The following is a 26,927-nucleotide window of genomic DNA, read 5'->3' as shown; positions in this document are numbered from 1 at the left end:
TTACAGATAAATTCAAGTAGGGCAAGATTTAGAAGTTTAGGTGGTAGATAGAGTTAAAATGAAAAAATTCTTAACTTATGAATATAGTAGAATTAAATTTTATGAATTTTATAAAAAAATTTAACCTACTAATAAAATTAAGATAAAATTCAAATTCTACTCTTTTCTACCCATTTGTCATCCTTATTTGTTGGTCTACGGCATACCAATCTTTTGGATTTAAACTCAAAAAAGTGTTGGTGATGGAAGTTGAACCAGCTTTCTTATTACGATAGCCCTCTTTATCACTCAACCAAGCTTGTTCTTATGTTATTATGTACCAATAAAATTATATATTATATAAGAGTGATGATTAAATTTATAATTTAATTATCATTCAATACTAATATTATATTATAAATTTATAATAAAAAAAATGACAATTTCCTTATTTTTAGTAATATATTAAGAGTAAAGTACTAAAATTAATTATAAAATAAACAAATTTAACTATAAAAAAATTAAAATTTATTTACAACTATAGAAGATTGTTTTGGCCGATAAAACCATTCAAATACTTAAAAATTATTAAAAATTTCTAAATTACCCCTAATCTAACCTAACACTAAAAGAATGACTTCCATCCGAAACTGTGTTAATGGCGGTGGTTGCTCTTTTGGTAAAAGGTCGTACAGAACCTCCCATCTTTGAGAGCATCGGTTATTTGAACCCCCAATCGGGTTCTCTGTCTCGTGTCTGCTTAAAAGAACAAAAACGGTTGTATGCCAACGGAAGCCTGCAAGCTAAGTAAAAGGAAAAATATGAGTGCCTTGTGGTTATTTGTTATCGTTGAACGTAGAAGCATATCTTCATTTTACTTTTAGTGGACTCATCACTCATCAGTGCCAAACTTTCTTACATTGTTTTTGAAAAAAAGATAAATAAAAATAAAAATAAGGTAAAAACTCAGGTGAAGTCGATTTCACGTGAAGTTGATATCTGAGAGCCGTTAGATAAAAATTTAGTCAAATCAATCAAATTATCTATCAATTTTACGTGAAATCGACTGTACCTGAGTTTCAATTTTTTTTTGTTTGTTTGTTGGAAGGAGGGCTATAAGGCAACCGGTGAGTGCCTTTTTTTTATGTGTATTATATATAAAATTTTTTATAATATAATTGATTAATGACTTATTTTTAATGTATAGTCTAGCGTAATTGTTTATTTGGTATAAATACAACCTCAATTGTCTTCTTAAGATAAACGAATTCTATTTCGAGTTGGGCCTTTACTTGTTTAGTTTCAATTGACATCATATTTCATTTTGCTCATTATACCAGGTCCAAAGGAGAGACTAATGAATCTGATGAATCGATCTGAAAACAAGTTTTGTGCTGATTGTGGAACTCCAGATCCAAAATGGGCGTAAGTAATGCCTTAATCTTTTATAAAAATTTAGTTGGTTAGATTGTCAGTAGGCTAAAGAATTTAAATATAGAAAAAAAATATTTTTTTTTAAATGGACATTTTTAGTGTATATATAAACATATGAATATTTTTGGTATATTAATCAAGTAAATACTAATACATTAATAAAAAAATAATAAACTTACATAATTATAATGTCTCAAATAATTGATAACATAATTTTCAAAAGACGTATAATCACATATCATTATAAATATATTAATCTCACTCTCAACTTTTAAACTAATTCAAAACATTCCTAAACTTTAAACTACACCACTCCTTTGTCACTCTCAAAGAAAACAATGAAAACAACCTAGCCCCACCACCATTTTATACATCCGCGCTATCAATCTCCAACGAACGTTTATCATTAATCGCTGCTGATTCCGGTGCGGGCCTGCCTCTTGCGACAAGACACGGGCAACACGCATGTTGCGTGCTACTGCATGTGCGACACGTGGTGTAGCACTACTAACACGCAGCTTGCGTGCTGTACAGATATTAGACACGTGGCTGAACGAGTATTACACGCAGCCTGCGTGCTGAGTGGATGTTGACACGTGATATTTGTGTCTTTGGTGGACACATCCACACATTATCTGCGTATTGAATTCCTTTTTTGACAGATTTATAATTCTGTAAAATACCCCAAACACCCACTCTTTTCTCTATATCTAAAATAATTTCTGTGTCCAACACTCATGTTATTTAAATAATATTACATAAAATCTGAAATAAAAATATTTTATGAATTCCTTTAGGTAAAAGTATTTTTTTTTCTTTTTTACTCAACCTTCACAGTGATCACCATTACTCTTTATGCTTTCGGTCATAGGCCCAACCATAATTAACATGTACAACTAATTAGAACGATTTCAGCTTCCAAAAGCCAAAGAATAATAACATTCACATACCGGAAAGTTCAAACTTTTAATTCAAATAAGCTAACACGAGTTTTCACAATTTTCCCCCACATTATTTTCACCAATACAACATACACCATTTTTCAAAACAAAAAATAGAAATCTCAATTGAAACCTATCCATGGACGATGGCAATGTCTTGGGCCTTGCATACGAAGTGTCTACCAGCACGGGATTCAGTGATTGTTAACATGACGCAACTCATCGGTGAGCTGGAAAAGCGAGTCGAGGCGGAGAGAGAGAGAGAGAGAGAGATTGGAGGTGTAGGATAGCCATGAAATTGAAATCTCTGATATGTTTATAGTTTGCTGACAATACTATACTGATTCAACCCCTGTAACCCAAAAAATTATAATGAATTATAGGAAAAAGTCTATGGGACTAACATTTTTATTAAAATTTGACTATTATTTAATCAGCAAAAAGAAAGTAAGTAATTTTATATTATTAAATATAATCTTATACTATTAAAAGTATTAATGATGATTAATTGATAGTTACAAATTACAAAATTTATTAGCCCCTAGCACTTCTCTTATAAAAATGTCACTCGAGAGTATGAATTAGTCTGAAGATCAGTTATGGTAAGTCGATAGTCATTGATTTGAATTGGAGAGCAGAAGAGATTAAATTGGCACATAACATGTTAGGATGTATGTTAGTTAATTTACCGATACGTTATCTAAGAATTCTATTGGGTGCAAATCTAAAGAGGGTGGAAACATGAGATTCAGTAATAAAAAAAGGTGGAGAGGGGGCTAAAGGTTTGGAAAGGGAGGTACTTGTCAATTAGTGTTTGATTAAATGAGTTTTTAACCACTTGCTGATGTATTACTTAAGTCTTTTTAAGATTTCAAAAGCATTGACAGCAAGTTTGTGAGAGAGGTTTTAGAATATAAATAGGATCAATTAGATTAATTAGTATTATTTAATATATTTAAATATTTATTATAAGATATTATGTATTTATTATTTTGATTCTCTTAATACTTATAAATAATTTTTTATATTATGTTATTACAGACAATTTAAATATAAGTCAATAATATACAAATTCTTTTTTTAATTTAGTCTTTTGTTTCTAACAAAAAAAAGTTAACTGTAAGGTGGTCTATTATACAAAGACTGAAAAATCTAGGGTGTTTAGGAGCGAGGGATGTAACGCTGAAGAACAGAATCTCTTGTTTAAGTAAAAGTGGAGGTTTAATAAAGAAGAATGTCTATTGTGAAAGAAAATAGTACTTATATAATGGCTTGGATGGAAGTAGGCCTATTGAAAATCAAATGATAAGAAAGAATGGGGAATTGTGGGCGGATACTGGTGGCTTAAAGCATAAGAAACCGAATATGTTTGGATTATATAAGGAGGGATTAGAGATTCAGGTTCGTGATGGAACAAAAACAAATTTTGGCATGATTTGTAGATGAAGTTGAAAGATTAAAAGAGAAATATCCAAGATTCTATAGAGCGGTTCTAGATAGTGTGTGTTATTTATGATTGCAGTGTTTGGAATGATTTGTCGTGGAGATTAGGTTTGCAATGGAGACGACCTCTAAGAAAATAGGTGAGAAGAAGATTCAAGGTCAGTTAGGATTGACTTTTACAAAAAATATTTAATATTTAGATAGATTTTTAAAAAAAAAGTTTTTAAGTATTAAAAATGTCTTTTGTTTTTGTTTTTTCTAAAACGAGATATTGTTAGTTTTTTAAAAAAAATAATTTATATAAAAATATTTTTTTTTAAATATGTATTTAAATATATTTTAAATTGATTAAAAGTACTTTATTAAAAAAAAGTTTTTTTTTTTTTTTTTACTGAAAAAGCCAATCCAAACTAGCACTTAGCCGAAATGCTTGGAGAGTTAGCAAAGGAGGGGATAAGGCACAAAAGAAGAGGCTCTCTTGTTTAGAGGCATGATAAAAAAAAAAAAAGTACTTTCTGTTCAAATATTTTTTTCATGTTGTGTATAAGAACAAGGAGTTATGAGTAGAATCTAATTTGTTTAACTTCACAAAAAAAGTTGTGGAAGAGGTTAGTTCCTCTGCGTGCTGAGCTTTTTGTGTGATTTATGGTGTTAGAAAAATTGAAAATTAGAAAAAGACTTGCTAGATTTGGGATTGTTCTTTTAGCTAGATCTAATAAATGTGTACTTTGTGGTTTGAAATAGGAATTGATGCACCATTTATCTTTGGATGTGATAAATCGTAGATTGTACAGTGAGTATATTAAATCAATGGAGGGTTTGTTGAGTGTGTGCCAGTAATGCAAAAACTTGTTTTGAATTATGGATGTAAAAGAATCTAAAAAGAGATGACAAAGAAGTGTGGATGACATTATTCTTTGCCATTATATGTTATATTTGGAAGGTGATAAATAATAAGATTTTTAGAGGAGAAAACATAAACGTTGTTTCACTGAAAAATGAGGTTATCAATTGTGCTGCAATATGGACTAAACAAAAAATTAATAGTTAAATCAGTCCCTAAAAAAGTCACCAAAAAAATTAGTCCCTAAAAAATAGATTATTTTTCAAATTAGTCTTTAAAAATTTTTATCAATCAAACTAGTCCTCTAAAAATTACAAATTAATCATGTTTGTTCTACCATCGCTCTATAAACAATTTTTATTAGCGATTGACAATGTAGAATGTTAATTAATAGCATATATAATATCAGACATGTCTAATTAAACGATGACCAAATATGTAAAAAATTAAAAATCTATCAATTTAGTATGTTTTTCTAATTATATAAATCTTAATCCCAAGCTATATGTTGGTTCTGTTATGTAGTTTGGAGTTTGATTGCATCTTTTGAATTTCAGATCTACAAGTCTTGGAGTATTTATTTGCATCAAGTGTTCGGGCGTTCATAGAAGCTTAGGAGTCCACATAACAAAGGTGTCCTTTTTAACATAGTTTGTTGATTCTAATTAGTTTTCTTTCCTTTTTATTAGTATCTTCTATTTTTAATCTTATTGCTTCTTAGAAAAAAAAAAGAAAAAAGAAGTCTGAATATTGCATAACACATTATTGTTCCAAGATGGTAAGAAATAACAAATTTGCTAATATTCAATACAAGAAAAAAAATTATTCAAAATTCTTAAAAACAAAAAATCGAAAACTCAATTATTAAATGAAACATCTAAAATTTAAACTCAATAAAAGCTTATTTTTAGTGGACTTCATATTAAACTTATTTGATAACTTACTATAATATTAGCTAAAATTAATTGTTATAATGTTAGTTTTCTAGCATCACTCATTTATAAATATGTAATTATAACATTTTCTTGAAACAAATTAAATATTAGGTTCTATCGTTGAAGCTCGATGATTGGACAGAAGAAGAAGTTGATACATTGCTCAATTTTGGAGGAAACACAACACTAAACAAGAAGTATGAAGCTTGCCTCCCACCTAACATTAAAAAACCAGACCCAGATTCATCAATTGAGGAACGCTCTGACTACATAAGGTATCTCTAGAATGAAGAAAACGTAAAAATTTACATAACTACTGTTTATGTATGAACGATCGGAATCATACCATAATCATTATTATTAGATATATAATTATTTATGTGTTTTTTCTGTTTAGAATATTTAATACTCAAATTTATCTCTGATAAAAAATTTATTCTTTAAATTGGTCATTAAAAAATTTGTTAATCATATTAGTTCTTAAAAGATACAACTATAGTTATCAAATCAATTATTCCATCCGTTAGATGATGACATGTCACATTAAAAATCACGTGGCATGACTATATGTTTATGGTTATAATTTGTTGATCAATCATTTTGTGATACATGGCATTAATTTATCATATCGTCATGCTATATGATACACCATAGTCTAATTTATTAAAGGACCAATTTAACTTACAATTGTATCTTCCAGTGATTAATATAATTAATAAAATTTTTCGAGAAGTAATTTGAATAATGAATTATCTTTGAAAAATAAATGAGAATTAACTACTGTTTAATTACCTAAATTTTTAGAGTTCGATTCTTTTAGTATAAAGTAAAATAAAATAGACTTATACTATACATCATTCATGCTTCAAATTGAAACAAGATTTTTAGATAAAAAGATGTGATAGATGTATAGTCATTAGTATACTTGTACTAGCAATTAGAATTTGTTCAATTTGATATGTTAGGCGAAAGTATGAGTTGTTGCAATTTACTGGTGGTGACAACAAATCACAACCTTGTCAAGCAAGTAATTCATCACCGGTTCAAAGTGATTCTCCTTCATTCAGTGATTCTCCGATGGATAAGAAGCAACACGAAAAACATAAACATCGAATTGGGAATGCATTGCGCCATAATTGGGGAAAGAAAGATCATGAGAATAAAGCTCCAAAGAAAACCAACTCATCATTGGTAAAGTTTATATCCTTAAACCTCTTTAATTGGTTTTAATTCAACTTAATCATGTGGTTTCTTAGCTTCTTTATTGTTATATATAGGCAGGTATGGTTGAATTTGTTGGATTAATTAAGGTTAATGTGGTAAAAGGCACTAACTTGGTTGTTCGAGATGTAGTGTCTAGTGACCCTTATGTTGTCCTTTCTTTGGGTGACCAAGTAAGCATTTTTTTTTTATCTTAAAAACAAATGGAATTTGCTTCTAACAAATTAAAGAGTTATTATATTTTAACACTTTCAATATTTATTCTTGTAGTCAGTAAAAACACGTGTCATAAAGAAGAGTTTGAATCCAGTGTGGAATGAGAGCCTAATGTTGTCAATTCCAGAAAACATTCCTCCCCTTAAAGTGGTAAGTTCAAATATTTTCCCACTTATGGTACCATAATCAAATTATATATATATACACATTCTTTAAACAAAATAATTAATCACAAAAATATAATTATTTTTTTATAATAGTATAATCAAAGTATAATAAATACCAAAAAAAATCAACCACTACGATATTTTTTATACTTTCATTTGCATTTTGGCCACAGATGTAAATTTAGTTTAATTATATTATTTATGAAATTTAATTATAAATGTGAATCAAATTTAATTTTATTACTTATAAAGTTTAAAAATATGAATATGTGGTCATTTTTTTTATATATAAATGAAGGTTAGAAGATTATTAGACATTATTTTTGGTTATTAATTAGTTAGTAATATTTAAAAATATAGATTAAAATATATCATTAAATTACTAAATAATAAAAATTAGATTGATAACTAAAAATAATGAGCAAAAATAATTATCAGAGGTGAGCATGTCTTGGTATCTACTATAAAATACGATTGATTTATCTCAAGATATATTTTTTACTACATAACTCATGATGCACAGAATATTTGAGCACATTGGTACAACTATTTTCGTAGTTTCATAAATTAAATACAATACATTTAACATTATTTAGACATTAAACATTTCTAGTTTGCATTTAATTTATTTTCAATTCACAAAATAAAAAAGCATGTGTTGGTTTTAAAACAATACGAATGTCAAAATAATATTTACTACTATAAAAGAATGTAGACGTGGCCAGATTGAATTAAACAACTACAAGCCAACAAAACTTCAAGTGAAATTGTTCATGAACTGTCTTTATTATTAGACTTATATATATGATGTACTTCAAGTTTACTATACTTTTAAATTAGACATCACTCATACAATATGTTAAATTTTACAATATTCGAGGGATTCAAGTTAAAATATTTCTTTTAAAGTCTACTTATTTCAATATTGAAATGCATAATAAGAATTATTTAGATAAAGTAAAGTAGTTTTAGTTTCTAACATTTAAAACTGTTTATTTTTATTCAAAATGTCATTTCTGATATTTTTATTTTAATTATTTAGTAAAAATAATTATTTTTCTTCTAAAATTATTTATTTCTTATATTATCATCTTATATTAGCCGTAGCCGACCCCACTTAGTAGGACAAGACTTTGTTATTGTTGTTGTTGTTGTTGTATTATCATCTTATATTATCATCTTCTTCTAGATAGTGACAACAATTTTAATCGTGGTAGCCGTAATAATACTTATAATAATTTGGTAGTAAGAGTGACAGAATAATAAAAGAAAAATATATTTTTAAAAAAATTAATTTTAATTAAAGGACAAAAATACGATGAAATAAAATGTTATAAATGAAATTAGGACTTAATCCATCCATTAAGTTGCGTTTGTTTTTGAAAATAGGATAAGGCAAAATACTGAGAACAAGATATAAAGGATGGAGACACAAAATTGTGTTTTTATATTTTATTTAGTGATAAACTAAAACAAATTATGAAAATTCAATTTATTCTCATTTTTTTTCATTAAAAAAATTTGAGACGAAAAATATAATAATAAAAACTATCATTTTGAAAAATTAAAAAGAATAATAAAAAAATAAAAAATAAGTTGTATCTTTTGTTAGTGTCTCCATGTCATTCCTGTCAGGATGGACATAAAATACACTAATTCAGTATCTCTAGACACATTGTCTCTGTTCATATCTCCTCTATCAAACACGATTTTATCACTCTGTGTCTTTGTCTCAATGTCCTGTCTCGATAAACAAACGCAACTTTAAGAATTTGAAAATGTAAATATCATAGAATAGACTAGAAATAAAGAAAAATATGTGACCATAATTTTTTTTTTGGTCCTCAATTCTTTGGGAACAAAAACATAATTATAATTAAACAATAACATTATACAGATCTTGGTAATTAGTATAACTATTTAAATATTTATTTATTATTGCTCTGATTGATAGAAAAAGGTAAATATTCCCTGCAGTGTGTATATGATAAGGACAAATTTTCAAATGATGATTTTATGGGTGAGGCTGAAATAGACATTGAACCTCTAGTGATAGCTACAAAAGAATATGAGGAGTCTAAAAGCTATGAGCATATGCAACAACATGGGGGATGTGGTTCAATCACAGAAAACACTTCCATTTGTGAAGATGATGCTAATGCCACTCACAAAGGAGAGATGAAACAACATTTCTCAATTAGGTTACAAAATGTTGAGAGTGGTGTGTTAGAGATTGAGATTGAATGTGTTCCTCTTACTCAATAATATCCAAAAGAAAGTTGAGAAATAGAATCAATTAACTTGAATACAAATTTTAGACAAATGTATCGTACATAAATATAATTGTAGATTCTCTCTCTCTATATATAATAAGGAAGAACTTTAGATTCTCTCTCTCTATAATAAGGAAGAACTTTGTCTATATAGTTGCAGAATTTGAAAGAGTTAATATTTAAATTTATTTTTTAAATTTATTTTTTAAATTGATCTTTGAAATATTTTTTATTTCTAAAAAATATAATCATAAGTCAAATTAATTCTTTTGTAAGTTAGATAATAATATATTACGTTTTAGTGAAGAGCGAAGTTGGTGGAAGAGTGAAGGTTATAACTAAAATTTTTAAGTAGAGTTGCATTACATATGATGTTTTTATTTTTTTTGAATAATTTTTTATTTTAAAAAAACAATCTTCATTCTTCATCTAACTTTTTTTCATTATAATATTACTCTTAAATCATGGTTACACACTTGGCAATAAAAAAGAATATATAGTGCAAAAACAGCAGATGATTATCAGACACTACTGATTGGATATTCTCCAACATCTTTACAGCAACGTCTCTAAAATTTTAGAATGTAAGATTAAATATTTAAAAGCATTGCCTCTCACATAAAGTAGAAATCAACCAGATTTTAGATTTGAAGAAAAGAACACATACACTGAAGAGTCTAAGAACATTCTCTATTTATCTTGTTCTTCACTTTTTATTCGTTAAAAAATCATGTTTTTCTTTCTAATTTTTTTGTAAAAGAAAAGGCATTATTTGAGAAAATAGAAAACAAATCAAAAGAAAAAAAAAAGGCAAGAGATAGATTTGTGAAAAGCTATTTATATCATTTTTGATATAGTATTTTCTTGTAGATGAACCTAGCTAGCCAGATTTTATTTTTTTTAGTTGGGATAGCACTTTAGTGAAATTAGGCTAGATAATCTTAGTAGTTGATAAACTTAGTGAAAAGTTTAGAAAATTCCTAGATGGATAAGTTTTTAGCTTTTTTAAAATTATATTGAAATTCTACTGTTGTTGTGGTAGAGATTAAATGTTGATTATATGGCATTAAGTAGCTAGTTGAATCAGAATACATAGTGGTATCAAATTCTCTTTACCATTCATTGCTTCTCGAACTTGCTAATTCTTTACCATTATTCTTTGCTTCTCTTTCTTTCCGAGTCGCAATCATTATGTAATTTCGGTTCATTTATGAGTTAATTGTGTCGCAATCATTATATAATTTTGATTCATTTCTGAGTGAATTAAGGTGTTTTTGGACTCGTTGTCCTGCACAATTCAAAATTCTTTCTCCTTACCTTCTACTGCAATAACAGCAGCAACAAAAGAATGACGTGAGAAGAAAATACGCGAAGAATAAGAAGAAGAAGGAAAAGGAGAAGGAAAAGGAGGAGGAGGAGCGCGACAAAGAAGAAAAAGACGATGACAATAATAACGTAAAGTTCAAGCCAGGTTAAATATATTTGTTGATGACTTAGTTAAAAGAATGATGTGTATGAGTGTAATCAGCTCTTTTGAATGAGAGTGATTATTATTGATGTTGAGTTTACTTGGTTAGACTTAGATAAAAATATTACTTAAATGTGTACTAGATCGATTTTGTAAAATTATTAAAAGTTGTAAAATTTATTCTTTTTAGTAAGACTAATAAAAACTTCAAATGTTTTAAGAGCATTTAAATCCAAGGCAAGTTAAATATATTTGTGTATTAATAGGCACTGACCATTAATTCACTCTTTTATCTTTTATATATATATATATATATATATATATATATATATATATAATTAGTTGAGATGGTAAATAATTTAAAATTTAGCAAAGAATCATGAGTTTAAATCTCAAAAAAATTATTTTTATAAATTATATAACAGGATATTTTGAAAAAAAAAATTAGTGACTAATTCTTTTTTGTCCTATTATATATACAGCATAGAAATAGAGATTATATATTATAAATTTCCATGTATAGATATATATGTTGAGCTTTTTGTGACGATGGTTTAGTTTATTTTTTAAATTTTAGAAAAGAAGATAAATAAGTCTTTAATTTTTTTTATTTGTAAATATTTAAGTCTTTAAAGATTTAAAAATATATTTAAATTTTTTATTTTTTTAAAATTTAGACATACTAATCTTTCATATTTATTTTGATCTGTCAAATTTAATAAAAAAAATTAAATATAATTTCTGTTATACTGACATGATTAATACAGATATATATGTAAAAAATTTTTTAAAGTGAAACAAATTAAACATTTAGATTCATAAATCAATGTGTCTATATTTTTAAAAAAATTAAATATCCGTAGACAAAAAGACTAGGAACAGTCATTTTCTCTAAGTTTTAAATAACCAAACAGATTCCTATCTGCTTCGTTGATGTATGCCTAGCTAGGAATGCTATGTTTCTCCACACCAAAAGAAAAAAAAAAAAATAGCTAAACACTTAAACACGACAAGTTATTGTGATTTGTGAACGTCCAATGCTGACTGAAAATAATAAATCTCACATGCAAATTACAAGAAATAGTTTTGGAGTTAAAACTAATAATGCTTGCCAATTATGGATAACAATACCAAATACATATATAAAATAAGAAATAAGATAAATATTTAAAGCTGTGTTTGTTTATGTAAATAGAATAAGCTAAGATATTAATTATAAAAATAAGATAAAAATTCAAAATTTAAAATTTGGTGATAAAATAGAACAAATTATAAAAATTTAATTTATTATTATTTTTTTATTCAAAAAATTTAAGAAAAAAATAATAAAAAATATAATTATAAAAAATTAATAAAAATAATAAAAAATAAATTATGTCATTTGTTAGTATTTTTGTGCTATTTTTATTAGAATAAACACAAATTAAAATACACACAATATTCATGTCTTATCTGTAAAATGCAATTTTATATCTCTATGTATGTGTCTTAGTATTCCATTTTAGTAAATAAACGCAGTTTAAAAATTAATAAAAAAATCAATTTTAAATAGTCTAAAATTGTTCTATTTTATATTTTTTAATTATTAAATTATATAAATAATTGAATAACATTATATACAATAAATATATAATTATAAATATTATACGCATAAAATTATAATACGAGCCTTTTTCATGAAATTATAATTGTATTTCCCAGTTACTTGTGGAGATCTTATATGGCCACTTACAATTTTACTCCCTGATCTTGACACATCAACTCCAACAACCAGCATTCACTATTTTTACCTGCTATGTACATGAATCATTTCGATCCATTATTAGAAATCCGTCTATACTTTAAGCATATATAAGTCAGTTTTATCATTTATATATTATAAGCAAAGTAAATCAATTCTTTAGGTTTGCTAATCTATAGTATAACTTAACATTAAATAAATTTTCGGAAAATTCACTTTTATTGGATTCCACTCTTCCAAAAAAAATAATGAGATCAAATTTAATTTGGATGTGAAAATTAAACTACTCCTTAGCTTTTAGATGAAAGTTAATTAAATCTAGCTATAACTTTAACCTAAATATATGGCAAGAATATACGTACTACTTTTTGTTTACTAATTCAACATAACGTTGCCAATAGTTATCATTTCGAAAGTTTTATACTTTTATTAGCAATTAGTTACTGTATGTAGTAAACAATACTACTTAACTTTCTCCAGTAATAATAGTACTTATTGAAGTAGTTGATGTTTACGTTGGGGCATGACATTATGATCTCACCGGCTAATTATAAATAAAACAAATAATAATAATATTTAAAAATTTTTTTGAAATAAATTAAAAAAATTATTTATTTTTCAAAACAAATAATTTTATCTTTATTTTTTAAAATATGTTTTTTTTTTAAGCTGGAACAAGTTCGCTCACTGCATTGACAAACTTGCCTATTTTTATGAAGTTTGCCCACTCCATCGGTGAGCTTCATAAAAAATATAGAGTTCGCCTACCACATCGGCAAACTATATAAAGTTCGCCTTTTCCAACGAGAAACTTATTCCAAAATGTAATATAAATTTTCATACACCGAGTTCCTTTTCTTCACTACATCTACATATACTTTTTCTCTTTTATACTTCTTATTACTATCCTCTATATAATTTTTGAAATATCATTATTTTCAATTCATTACAATGGTAAAATTGTGTTTGATCAAGATAGATCTGTTGTGTTTAGTTCTGCAAATCGACCTTTATATACTTGCCGAATAAAGTAAGAGACAATAGTGACGTTGACAAATTTTATAATACACACGATTGGTCAACAACACATGAAAAGAGTGAGAAAAATCTATTACATATATTCGATGGAGGTGGACGACATTTTAATTTACAAAAGGTTTTTTTTCTTATTTTCTTGTATTTGTCAAATTATTTTTATATTACTTTTATATGTAAGCATGACTTTTAACAATTTTTTATTTGACCAATGTATTGAATACGTAATAACGAGAAGATATACAACTAATCAGGAGTTGACACAATTACTTTTCAAACGTCCATCTATTAGAATTATTTACAAATACGAGTCAAAATTCATTCGACATAACATATTTAACTTTCTTATTAACATTTATCACATACTAGATAAATGCTAATATTGTTCAAAATCCATCTCTAAGATCGAAGTCTGATCTTTGCAATGTCATTGCGCGACTCGTAATCTACCCGCCTGTCATACATTGCAAGATTAAAAGTCACACAACAATAAATACTTATTTACACTAACTTACATAAAAATGAAAAATACACTTCTTAAATACAAAACATACCTCTCCATCAACGAAATCATCACTACCAAAATGAGAAGGTAGACAACTCGGGATGCGATGATATGCCCATAATAGAAGCAACCCTCTACATCCATCCAAATTTTGCTGCCTGAAGTCCGTAGCACAACACACTTGGCGATATAATCATGTAAGAACGGATGAACTCCAAGACAACTGGCCACAACTAACGGTCCAGATCCTCCAACAGTGGTAACCATCTCATGTGCATGCAAGACTCAAATGCATCTGGAAACAACATGCCCCTTAAGATCTACATAATGTACTCATAGGGATACTATAGTAATCGCTCATCTGTCGCATCTTCAGCCAACTCTCCACACACAGTGTCTCTGAGCCACGATAAGTTGATGGTTATTTTGACCCAATATGTGGTTCGGACCTGATACATGTTCTAGTAGCTACTAACACAAGTCTTCCATAGAACGTCCGTCATGGTATTGCTATTGCAACCACCAATGCAGCCATTAACTAGATCTCTATCAACATTCAAACCCATTTGATATGTCATGTCATGTAGAGTAATCGTCATCTCTCCACATGACATATGAAAAGTATGAGACTCTAGCCGCCATCTCTCTACCAACACGGATACTGAAGACTAGTCATGATCCCACTCAACCATGTAGATCACGTGTTCAAAACCAGCTCAGTCGTCGGAGGTATACTCTGATATATTCGTCGGATCTCACCAATAAATTCTGACGCATCCACAACACCCTATTAGGCTAAAAAATATTTGACATTTATATCAAATATAAGTTTAAAATAATATACATATTTTTATACTTATTACACTTAAAATTTAAACATTATACCAATTAATTAAGTCTGCCAATAATGTGTTTTATTTGGTCTAATCTATATAACGTATTTTCATAATCTATTAACTTTTGGTCCATTAAAGTATCTAAAATATCAAATAATTACAAAATTAATATGATTCATTTTTAAATCTACAAAATTAAAAAATATTAATTTTATATTATTCTAAACAGTTAGCAAAATATCTCTAAGTAATCACTTTTAAGTAACTTTTATAATAATTTCTAAATCAGTAACTTTGAATAATTATTCCTATAGTTCTAAGTAAATATCTAAAAATAATTATCCTTATATTTTTTAATAATGAAATCTAAATGATTATCTCTATATTTTTAAATAAATTATTTTAAATAATAAATTTTATATTTTTAATTAATTAAGCTTATATAATTATAAGTTTAAAATTATCTAATGCTAACTAATTATATTAAAAATTCTATTTTAAACTAATTATATAAAAATAAAATAATTTAAAAACAAAGAAGTAGTTTAGATAACTTAAAATTTAATTTAGGAAGACTTAAAAGAAGAGGGTGAAAATGAAAAGGAGTAGAAGAGTAAAAATGAGAGAGAGTTTGTCGCAGATGAAAAGTAAAAAAATAAGAAGAACACCTCGGTTTTTAGACTCAGCACATGATGTTTGCCACGCCAATGGGCAAACTCTGCATTTTTAGTGAAGTTTGTACAAATTTCATAAAAATGCAAGTTTGTTGATGTAGCCAACAAATTTGCTTTAGCTTAAAAAAAAACCGTATTTCAAAAAATAAAAATAAAAATATTTGTTTTGAAAAATAAATAATATTTTTTAATTTATTTTAAAAAATTTGCCAATCTTTCGGCCATGCAAGTTTACTTGATATTTATAGATTATCATAAGTATATATATAACTAATTTGGATTGGTTGAGTGGTTAGCTCCATAGATTAAAAAAAAAAAAAGTAAGTGTACTTATTGCATTAACCGCATGTGGTAGTAGATCTGTCCGTTTCTTTTTCCCCTCTATAAATAGCTGTTTGCCAAGCTTTATTTCTAACTAGAAGCAAAATCAAAGCAATTGCTTTCGGGAAATCTATTTGTTGTTGAAAGATAAGAGAACATGGGGAAAGCACATAAGAATGTGGGTGCAGTTGTAATGATATTTGTTTTGGTGATAGGGATAGCAGAATGTCGAAACTTGAAAGAAGACGAAGTAGTCTCTGGAGTTGGAGCAGTTGGAAGAAACTATGTTGTTGGATTTGGAGATGGAAGAGGTGGTTTTATCGTATCAGAACCCTCAAGTGGGAATGCAGTCGGAAAAAATTTTCATGTCGTATCAGAACCTGCAAGCGGGTTAGGAGCTGGAGTTGGAGCAGTTGGAAGAAATTTTCATGTCGTATCAGAACCAGCTGGAGTTGGAGCAGTTGGAAGAGATTTTCATGTCGTATCAGAACCAGCTGGAGTTGGAGCAGTTGGAAGAAATTTTGTTGTCGTATCAGAACCTGCAAGCGGGTTAGGATTCAGCAGTGCTGCCAGTGTGGGTCAAGGAATTAGCGGTGCCACTGCTGCTGGTGGTGGTCTTTGAATTCATCTATTATGATGATGCGTGCAGTGTAATGCTTTTTCTTTTCTTTTTAATAATATACCATTCACTGTAATGCACTAATATATGGAACCCAATACGTAATACAAAATAAGCCTTCATCTCTCATCATTTCCTTCTTTGATTTTTTAACTACATATTCTCATTCCCGTAGTAGCAGTACTTCATAAAGCTCAAGAGAGGTGAACCATAATTTCAAATGTTCCTCTGCTTTTAGCTATTGATATCAATCATTGTTTACATATTTTGTGATTGAGATTAGTGACTAAAATTAATTTCATAATTGAAATTAATAACCAAAAACATTGAAACACATAGAACTATGATATACATGATGAAATACTTCCTACAAAATAGACTAAATTAAACAAGTCAAAAGGACAAATTTTTCTGTATTTTAAACAAGTCAACAAAATATCAGTTCCACTCGTTTGTGCTAACCAGTTAAACAGTTGATTTGTTTGACTCTTTTTTTCTCCTTCCAGAATGAAAAAAAAAAATCATGGTTCTGAAAATTAAATTAGTTGGTTTAAACTGGTTAATCAAAACCGACCAGCAGATCAATCCCATTCAATGTAAAAATCGATTAGCACGAACCAATCAATGCAAAAACCTAAAACCGATAAAGTGGTGGATGAATCGATTTATTTTTTAGCAATTAATTGGTTTAAAAATAACAAAACACACAAAATATATTTAATTTTTAATTTATATATAATATATATAAATATATTATTTTATTAAATCTAGTTTAATTTGCGTTGAATACTTAAACTTTTGAATTTCTAATTCTATCAATTTGATGATCGATTTGTTTTTAAAACCTCAAAAACAATTACTATAAAATTTTAGCCAATTTTTTTTTTTTACCTGATATATATCTGTACAAACAAAAAGGTTTATCATACAATCATATATTTTTGTATGGGAAAGCAAAGTCCCAAGACATAGTTGTTTGAATTATTAGTTGAACTTATTACATAATTAAATAATTATATTAAAATTTTATGTTTTTCTTTTTCTTTTTCATATAATAAGTGTTTTTTAGTTCTGTTTTTATATGTTTGGATTAAATTAAAATTTTTCACCTCAAGTATCTTACTGAAAATAGATTTAGAGATAATAATAATAATAATAATAATAATAATAATAATAATAATAATAATAATAATAATAATAATAATAATAATAATAATAAAATAAATAAATAAATAAATAAATAAAATATATTAGTTATTAATAAAATAATATTTTTTATTTTTTATATTTAAAGTCCTATTAAATTAGCTGTTAGAATAAAGACATATAATTATCAAAATCCAACCAATTAAATTATTGAATCAATAAGTTATTGATTCAACCATTGAGTCATTGAATCTATTTACTTGATCGATATAATTAAATAATTATATAAAATTTTATCTTCTTTTTTTCATATGATAAGTGTTTTTTAGTTTTGTTTTTGTATGTTTGTATCAAATTAAAAAATTTCACCTCAAGTATTTTATTGAAATTAGATTTAGAATTAATAATAATAAATAAATAAATAAATAAAATAGGTTAGTTATTAATAAAAGGATATTTTTTGTTTCTTATATTTATGATATAATTTAATCAACTTTACGTATTATATATAAAATACAATATCTTAGATGATACATTATGTACCAGCCTAGTGGCAAGCATAATACAAGTGCTAATATCAGCGTGACATTACCAGGCGCGTGGTCACCCACGGATTCGGTTCAAAACGAGTTTGGCCGACTCTGGATGGGTTTGATTGGGTCAATCCGAATTTTACTAGTTCAATAAATAAAAGGTGGATTCTATGGTGTCTTTTATTATGGTACTTAAATTGCCTAATTTATTTTTATAAGTAAAAAATAAAATATATAAAGTAAAATTAAAATATTTAAAAGTTTATTAAATATTATTTTTTTGTCTTTTTTAGTAATTAAGCATTACAACTTAGGCACCATAGCATTTACCTAAATAAAATGGTCATAGATTTAAATTAGATTGATTTAAAAGAGAGACAATAAATTTTGTGATTTGTAATTATCAATAAATTATTATTAATATTTTTAATAGTATAAGATTATATTTAATGATGTGTGCCAAATTTTAATAAAAATACTAATTTCTTAAATTTTTTCGATTTGAAATTCAGTTTATTATTTTTTTTGGTTGAATCCAAGTTACTTTCAGGTAAGATATCGATTAGATAAAAATTATAAAATTGAAGTAAACAATCTTTATACTATGATCAGGGGTGGAGTTTAGTTAAGACAAGGTGGGGCCACAGCCTCCCAAATTTTTGTTAAAAAAATTAGTAGTACTTTTTCAAAAAATTAAAAATAGTTCAGTTGGCTCAAATACTTTACTATGATTTAAAATATCAAAATTCAATCTTCATCTCTTACTTTTATTGTACAATAGTTTTTAATTTTAAACATTCAAACCTTGTTGGATTTGGACTGAATTGAGTGTATTCGCATTTCGTAGCTCTCTATTCAATAAGTAACACTCCTTCTATCTTTGAGTTCAAATATAAAAAATTAGGTATTTTTTATTTATGTAATTAATATTATTATATATTTTACTTTTTATTTAATTTAATTTTTTATATGATAAAAAATATTAGAATATTCAATAAGTATTGATATTATTGTATTTATATAAATTAATAAAAAAATTCAATAAATATTATAAATTTTAATATTTATCTTTTTAATTTTTTTTTACATATTTTACAGGATATATATTCAAATTTTTATATAAAATAATCATGAAAAATTAAAGAATTGATGCATTTTTAAGAGGAAGGCTAATATTCAAGAATGAGAACATATAATTTTTACAATATCAACCCCCTGTAGATAGTTTTTCTACTTTAATAAATCACGAAAAAAGTGAGATACAACCTTCAAATATTTAAAGAGTTGCATCTGATGAGTTTGACCTTAATTCTTTAGAACGAGACACTGAAAAATGGCTTTAAATTTGGCAATGTCACCCAAACCAGAGAGATGAGGTTAGACGAACTTATCTTAAATGAATTTCATATAAAAAACATCTTGACAATTATATTCTATCTGCCTCCAAAATTTTATTTCAAGCTCCTGACTATAATCCTCTTTTTCTTCAGCTCCCCACTCCAACAACAAACCTTAGAATCTCATAAAAGTATATTTTCCTGGGAATGAATGCTATTACTTGATTGATAATGCTTAATTGGGAGTGACATTGATTTTAGGATTAGGGACACAAGTATAGTATGTGTTTTTGAAAAGAGAAATTTTATATACAAAGGAGAAAAAGAAAGGCCAAATGAGTAAATCTATGCGATCTTAATCTAAACTCATTTAACTTGCGAGTTATCCTTACTGAGTTAAATTAAACTTTTTAAAAACAAATTGTGATTTTACTAGCTCGATTAATCCATTTTTAGGAGCAAACCAAGATGATCACTATCAAAAATATATTCATTATAATCGGATTTTATTTTGGTTGTTTCCATTATAATTGCCGTTGGATTTTGTGTGGGAAGATTCAACGATAATACCTAAAATTAAAATTCTCGAAAATTTTACCGTTGGACATAAAAATATGACGCTAAATTTATCACAAAATTTTGGCACCAAAATAATTTAAATGGTGCGAAATTTTATCATTACTTACTTAAACGTGTTGATTTGCTTAGTGAACTTGTCACTATTGGTGAATTTTTCCGCCACAATTTTATCATTTAGTAATGTGTTGATTTATATTTAAACAATTCTAGTAGTTAACTAATAAGAGGTCTAGTCAACAAATATTTTTGAACTGCATTTTATACTAATTAATTATCATTAATTCGTTATTATTTAAATTTTAATAATTATTAATAACAGTTGTTTAAAATTGGTTGATTAAGAGTTATTTATTTATATTTTTTCATATTTTAATAATCTATTTCTTATTCCTGACTACTTTTAAGTTATTTACTCATCTAATGATGAATAGAGTATTCTGCCAAGTACTCTGCCAATTTAAACTTGTGTATATTTTGTTTTTAAAAGTTTTCAAGTGAATTAAGTAAGAAACATTTGTGATTTGTGAAGTATCTTTTATTTTTATTTTTTTATAACTTCAACACTTGACAATCACTTCCTTAATGTTTATATGCATTTAAAATTCAACATTTAATTGATACAGGAAAGATTAAGAGTCAATAGTAGAAAAAAAGTTTGTTAACATGATTGCCATTTTTACCACAAAATTAAATGTAAATATACTCTTATATTCTCTTCTCTCTAATGAATCTATTTACATCCAGGACTTCCTGAACAGCTAATTTCATTTTGTTTGATTGGGATGCCATATATGAAAACAGTAGATGAAAGGAAAATGTTGTAATTAAGAAACTACCACTGCCCCTAATATATATATATATGTATTATCAAATTTTGATTTTGTAAGAATTCTTATTAAATGGTGCACTTGATTCTTGTTTTCCTCTTGTTATTGTTGCTGGGTTGGGTTTCCTCTTCTTCCTTGGATCTTGATTTCAATAAATGGGGTTTCAGCTTGTTCACATCTGATTGTTGAACTGGTTTCAGAAAGAATTCTTCAGCCCCATCTTCCAAGCATCTGATCAAAATAAATGAGAATTTAGACTTATAATTAATGCACCTAATTTGTTTAAAAAATATAAAAGATATTTATACAACTAAAAAGTTGATGATATTGGATTGGGTTATGGGATCCAATTTTCTCACCTATTGATCCTTGATGGAACATTCTCCGAGGACATGATCACAACTGGTATGTCTTTAAGAGAATTTGATTCCTGCAAATCAATGAACCTTTATTAGTATTTAATATTTATATTTAGAGAACAAAAAATTTTTCATTAAAAATATTAATTTTTAATGTATTTATTTTGTATTTATTAAATAAAAATATTTAAAAATTTTCACTAAAAATAAACTTATCAAGTGTTCTAAAGACACGTGTTAGCTAAACCTTTATATTTATTGAAATCTATTAAAAGAACGTCAACTAAAAAGACGAGTCCAACTTTAAATTTGGTTTGAGATTTGTTATGGTTTTGAAAATTTAGAAAATATCACAAGTGACTGTTTGTATTGTTTGAGAAATCCATATCACTGGCATTTATGAAATCAGATCCCTTCTTTTCAAATTATTTTCAAAAATAGGAAAATGTTGATCCTAAAATCAAATCCATAATTAATAATTTGATTTGACCAAACTCTCTGATCCATTCAAATTTTGAAGATGATAAACAAATAATGTCAGAAAAATTTACACAAATTAAAGATCATACCAATCAAAAAGCTACCTTAATTTTTCTTAGCAAATCATGCCCAGTCATTTCTGGCATACAGTAATCTGTTATGATCAGATTTACATTAACTTCCGCATCCTGCATAAAATAAGTATAAAAAATTAGAGAAAAATATTAATACAAACTTGTTCATTTAAAATTATTTCTTTCTATCCATAAAAATAAGTTAATGACAAAAGAATTGAACCTGATGAATTTCAGGTGTCTCATAACTCTTTAGTTTATCTTCAACCATACCAAGGTATTGTAAAGCCTTAATGGCAGAGTCCACTGTTGTAACTGCAATTACATCACATTCATAAGAATAAGATACCATGTAACTGCAATTAGTACTAACTTTAGTAACATAACTTTAGCTCTAGCACCCAAAAAAAAAAATCCTTCATTACATGCAGATGAATGGAGCTAAATTAAGTTTAAACTCGACTTTAACAATTGAATATACTTTAAAACTCAATTTCAAGTTATAAAAAAACTCATGAATTAGCTCAAATAGCTAAAAGATAAGGATGCGTTTAATTTATATTTTTTATTTTAATATTTTTATTTTTTAAAAAAAATTTGGTCAAAATAAAAAAAAAATACAAATACAAATTTTTTTATATATTAGCGCTAGGAATTAAGTAACGGGAGGGAAACAATGAAAAAAAAAAAAAAAGGAAAAGTACCATGAAATGAAGAGGTTTTGAGGAGCCTCTCAATCAACATTCTATCAATTAGGCTGTCATCAACAGCCAAAACATGGAACTGTGCCGCAGCAGACATACCCATAATAATTTGTTGAAAGAGATAAATAAAGTATTGGGAAAAGAAGAGAAGAGAACAACGAAAGAGAAAGAGATTAAGATGAAGATGGTGGTGATGGTGATGATGGTGATGAATCATGAGGACTTGGCATTTTATTGGGGAGCCAGGTCCTAGTCATGAAGATGCATAATCCACATAGGAAATCTCACAGTTTGGAAAGGGAGATCCCAAAGATTTCATCAAGAATCTCCATGATATTCTACGTTGATTCTTGAATTCATGAATAAGCAAAGAAAGTTCTCTTTGTTTTTAATTTTTATCAATATTTTGAAAAGACTCCTTATCCATAAAAATCAAATATTAAATCAGTTATTAATATAAAATATATTAAAAATAATTTAAATAATATATATTTATATATAAATATAATAATTAATTTTTATATTTATATAATATATTATATTTTTAAATTGTAAGTTTTTTGTCAAATTAAAAAATTATTTTTTTTGATCAGCTAATAAATAGTCAATAAAAAATTAAAATACAATTTCTTGTTTAGCCAATAAGTGAGGAAAAAAAAGAAAGAGAGAAAAGACTAAAATCAACGGATACTAAATGTTGAAAAAAAAAGATTTTCAAATTTTTATTCACAACCTAAAAAAATATTGTTCTTAGAGCCAACATAAAAATAATCATTATAAAAATAAGTGATTGTTATGAATGTCTAAAAGATAATGCTTAAATTACTAAAAAAATTAAAAATTAATATTTTATTTAAAAATATAAAAATAAATAATTTTTAAAATTTTTATAAAAAATAAATTGTATAAAATTAGATACTGACTCATAACTACCATAGAATTTTACCATAAAAATATTGAGGGTAGTGCTTTGTATGTTCTGATTTTCTAAAGAGAAAAGCTTAGTATACAAGCGATTAGGGCTTGTAACTATTACAAGTTCATTAACGCCTAATCCGCTAAAACACGCTGCAACTCCTACGTCACTTACACGCGCCATACAAAGATCCCGCGTTTGTATAACTACCAAATTTAAAAGATTTGTTTCCTTCTTTGTTTTCTTTCTTTTCAAATTTCATCGTTCTTCTTCTCGCGCGTCTTCCCCTGATTTTTCGATCGTTCTTTTCCTCTCCTTTCTCATTGGTTTGTTCTTCGTCATTGACGTTAGTTTTTCTCTCTGTAACTCCAGCTTCGTTTTGACATGGTGTATTTATAGTTTTTGACATAGTGTATTCTGTAACCTCTCTGTTGTTGATGACCAGTTTGTTCCGAAGGTTGGAATGACCTTTACCACCCTTGAAGATGCTCGAAAGTTTTACAGAAACTATACCAAGGTTGCAGGTTTTTCTACAAGAGTTCGGAGCACAAATAGAAAGGAAAATGAGATTAAGAATCAATTGATTACATGTAGCAGAGAGGGAAAATGAAACTCTCATAGCAAAGACTCATTTGATAGGAATTGGAATGATTTTCTGCTAAACTTTGGTCTTGTGGACAACAAGTGGCTTTCATGTAGTGTTGGGTTAAAATCTGCAGCAGGGGTGTAAATTTAATTTGTTATCGGGTGTATTTATAGTCTGTGTTTGGGTGTATTATGCAGATCTCTATGCAGACCGTCATATTTGGGTTCCAATCTATCTGGATCACCACTTCATATTATAGTGCCTGTAAATCAGACATTTTGAATACACCAGAGAGAGTTTAATTAATTTTGGTCTTGTGGACAACAAGTGACTTTCAGGTAGTGTTGGGTTAAAATCTGCAGCAGGGGTGTAAATTTAATTTGTTATCGGGTGTATTTATAGTCTGTGTTTGGGTGTATTATGCAGATGTCTATGCAGACCGTCATATATGGGTTCCAATCTATCTAGATCACCACTTCATATTATAGTACCTGTAAATCAGACATTTTGAATACACCAGAGAGAGTTTAATTAATTTTGGTCTTGTGGACAACAAGTGACTTTCAGGTAGTGTTGGGTTAAAATCTGCAGCAGGGGTGTAAATTTAATTTTTTATCGGGTGTATTTATAGTCTGTGTTTGGGTGTATTATGCAGATGTCTATGCAGACCGTCATATATGGGTTCCAATCTATCTGGATCACCACTTCATCTTATAGTACCTGTAAATCAGACATTTTGAATACACCAGAGAGAGTTTAATTAATTTTGGTCTTGTGGACAACAAGTGGCTTTCAGGTAGTGTTGGGTTAAAATCTGCAGCAGGGGTGTAAATTTAATTTGTTATCGGGTGTATTTATAGTCTGTGTTTGGGTGTATTATGCAGATCTCTATGCAGACCGTCATATATGGGTTCCAATCTATCTGGATCACCACTTCATATTATAGTACCTGTAGATCAGACATTTTGAATACACCAGAGAGAGTTTAATTAATTTTGGTCTTGTGGACAACAAGTGGCTTTCAGGTAGTGTTGGGTTAAAATCTGCAGCAGGGGTGTAAATTTAATTTGTTATCGGGTGTATTTATAGTCTGTGTTTGGGTGTATTATGCAGATCTCTATGCATACCGTCATATATGGGTTCCAATCTATCTGGATCACCACTTCATATTATAGTACCTGTAAATCATGCATAATTCAGAACTCTTTCTCTTTCTCCTCCTCATCTTCTGCTGCTTCTTCTTCTTCAAAAACGATTTTACCATGAATAATCGAAAAAAACGAGAAAACAGAGAGAAAAGACGTAAATGAAGAAGAAGAAGAAAAAGAGGAAAACGAGGAAGAAGAACGTGCAGAAACGAAAGAAAAGGAGAAGAAGAAGAGTAAGAGGAAGAAGAACGTGCAGCAAGAAGAATAAGAAAAATTTCAGAAACCATGAAAATCGAAAAAAAAAAACGAAGAAGAAGAGGAAGAGGAAGAGGAAGAGGAAGAGGAAGAGGAAGAAGAAGACGAAGAAGAGAAGAAGAAGAAGAAGACGAAGAGAACCGTTTGAGTGGGGCGCGTGTAGTTACGCTCCATTCAAAATGAGTTAATGCGCGTGTTAATGAAGTTTGGGCTGATAACTTGTAAAACTTGTACGGCCTTTTTACTTGTATGTGTAGCAGGCCCCTTTTCTAAAATCATTTTGGCTTTTCATGAGAGCTAAAGGACATTTGTTTATATCAAAGACAGATCTCATTCTATTTTTTGGCATGTGCATCACTTGCTTAGTGCTTACCAAGCCCCACACATATCAGAAGCACCACCAATCTTGTAATAAATTAAAGATGATTTCCCTGAGCGGTGGCGGAGCTTAAAAATATTGAGGGGGCAAAAATTTTCATATAAAAAGTATATAATAGCATTTATATATAAACAAAATTTATAAATATTATTATCCTTAAAATTTGATAATAAATAAATAATTTTATAAATAAATTTTATGAAATATTTTAAAGTGATATTTTTTGAGTTTTGAATAACTTAAAATCTTTAACAATTGAATTAAAACTAAATTTTTAGTATTTTTGTTAATTTTATTGTCTAATTCTAAAAAATTAAGATGAAATTCACCAGATGTAATTCTTTAAATATATAAATCATAACATATGTAAAAAAATATAATTACAATGATAAAAATTAATATAATACTTATTGAATATTTTTCTTACAAAAAATTCAATTAAGAATAGTCAGCAAATAGTATTAAATTAAATAAATGATCTAATTTCTTAAAGATGGTATAAAAAAATATAATTGTATAGAATTTAGTTTAAAAGATTAAATTATAAAAGTTGTGACTCATAATTTTTTTTATCGATCTATACGGATACAATAAAACTATTATTTATTAGATATTTTAATATTTTTATCTAAAAAAATTAAATTAAAAAAACAATAAAACATAAAATAATATTTAAAAAAATCAATTATTCTAATGATTATGATGATGACAAGTCTTGTTGTATTCTACTAAATTATTATAATTTTCAAAAGCCCATTAATAAAATACGTTATAAAATATAGTATATATTTAAATAAATTTTTAAAAAAATTTGTATTGAAAATTTTTGACACTAAAATTTTTTTATTATGTTGAGATCGGTCTTTTAACTTTACAAAAATAAGATATATGTCTTTTTGTCATATCTTTTAGGATTTATTTATTCAAATAAAAACAATGAATCTAATTAAAA

At 27.1% G+C, this 26,927-nt stretch overlaps 3 protein-coding genes across 5 annotated transcripts; 2 read left to right on the top strand and 1 right to left on the bottom strand.

Annotated features, from left to right (window-relative positions):
• The first annotated feature begins 637 nt into the window (after positions 1-637).
• Positions 638-9,445, top strand: LOC130946042 (probable ADP-ribosylation factor GTPase-activating protein AGD11). Its single transcript, XM_057874723.1, has 8 exons — positions 638-698; positions 1,320-1,404; positions 5,199-5,274; positions 5,688-5,851; positions 6,542-6,767; positions 6,854-6,970; positions 7,068-7,163; positions 9,158-9,445. Exons 1-8 carry the CDS (start codon positions 638-640, stop codon positions 9,443-9,445), a joined length of 1,113 nt encoding a protein of 370 aa, XP_057730706.1.
• Positions 9,446-16,157: 6,712 nt separating this feature from the next.
• Positions 16,158-16,768, top strand: LOC130946957 (uncharacterized). Its single transcript, XM_057875865.1, has one exon. The coding sequence runs from the start codon at positions 16,191-16,193 to the stop codon at positions 16,653-16,655; it is 465 nt and encodes a 154-aa protein (XP_057731848.1). The 5' UTR covers positions 16,158-16,190; the 3' UTR covers positions 16,656-16,768.
• A 4,338-nt stretch (positions 16,769-21,106) lies between these two features.
• LOC130946504 (two-component response regulator ORR10-like) lies at positions 21,107-22,794 on the bottom strand. Of its 3 annotated transcripts, none has more exons than XM_057875266.1 (5): positions 22,692-22,794; positions 22,211-22,302; positions 22,018-22,101; positions 21,434-21,504; positions 21,107-21,305 (listed from the first exon to the last, which is right to left on the bottom strand). In XM_057875266.1, exons 1-5 carry the CDS (start codon positions 22,792-22,794, stop codon positions 21,143-21,145), a joined length of 513 nt encoding a protein of 170 aa, XP_057731249.1. In that variant the 3' UTR covers positions 21,107-21,142. The 3 variants fall into 3 exon arrangements, with proteins under 3 accessions (XP_057731249.1, XP_057731251.1, XP_057731250.1); XM_057875268.1 differs by having other exon boundaries at positions 22,015-22,091; positions 22,237-22,302; XM_057875267.1 differs by having other exon boundaries at positions 22,018-22,091; positions 22,237-22,302.
• Between the last annotated feature and the right edge of the window lie 4,133 nt (positions 22,795-26,927).

Source organism: Arachis stenosperma, chromosome 8 (assembly GCF_014773155.1).
Source record: "Arachis stenosperma cultivar V10309 chromosome 8, arast.V10309.gnm1.PFL2, whole genome shotgun sequence".
NCBI classification, from domain to species: Eukaryota; Viridiplantae; Streptophyta; class Magnoliopsida; order Fabales; family Fabaceae; genus Arachis; species Arachis stenosperma.
The sequence above is the reverse complement of the archived record's forward strand: the minus strand, read 5'-3'. Positions and strand labels throughout refer to the sequence as shown.

What these genes read in the sequence shown, in the direction of transcription:
- LOC130946042 (XM_057874723.1), top strand. Translation starts at nt 638, where the DNA reads ATGGCGGTGGTTGCTCTTTTGGTAAAAGGTCGTACAGAACCTCCCATC. An exon ending in GAACGCTCTGACTACATAAG is followed by an intron (nt 5,852 to 6,541) that starts GTATCTCTAGAA and finishes TTGATATGTTAG; the next exon opens with GCGAAAGTATGAGTTGTTGC. An exon ending in TCCTTTCTTTGGGTGACCAA is followed by an intron (nt 6,971 to 7,067) that starts GTAAGCATTTTT and finishes TTATTCTTGTAG; the next exon opens with TCAGTAAAAACACGTGTCAT.
- LOC130946957 (XM_057875865.1), top strand. Translation starts at nt 16,191, where the DNA reads ATGGGGAAAGCACATAAGAATGTGGGTGCAGTTGTAATGATATTTGTT.
- LOC130946504 (XM_057875266.1), bottom strand. Translation starts at nt 22,794, where the DNA reads ATGGGTATGTCTGCTGCGGCACAGTTCCATGTTTTGGCTGTTGATGAC. An exon ending in CAAAACCTCTTCATTTCATG is followed by an intron (nt 22,303 to 22,691) that starts GTACTTTTCCTT and finishes ATGTAATTGCAG; the next exon opens with TTACAACAGTGGACTCTGCC. An exon ending in GTTCCATCAAGGATCAATAG is followed by an intron (nt 21,306 to 21,433) that starts GTGAGAAAATTG and finishes TATTTTGATCAG; the next exon opens with ATGCTTGGAAGATGGGGCTG.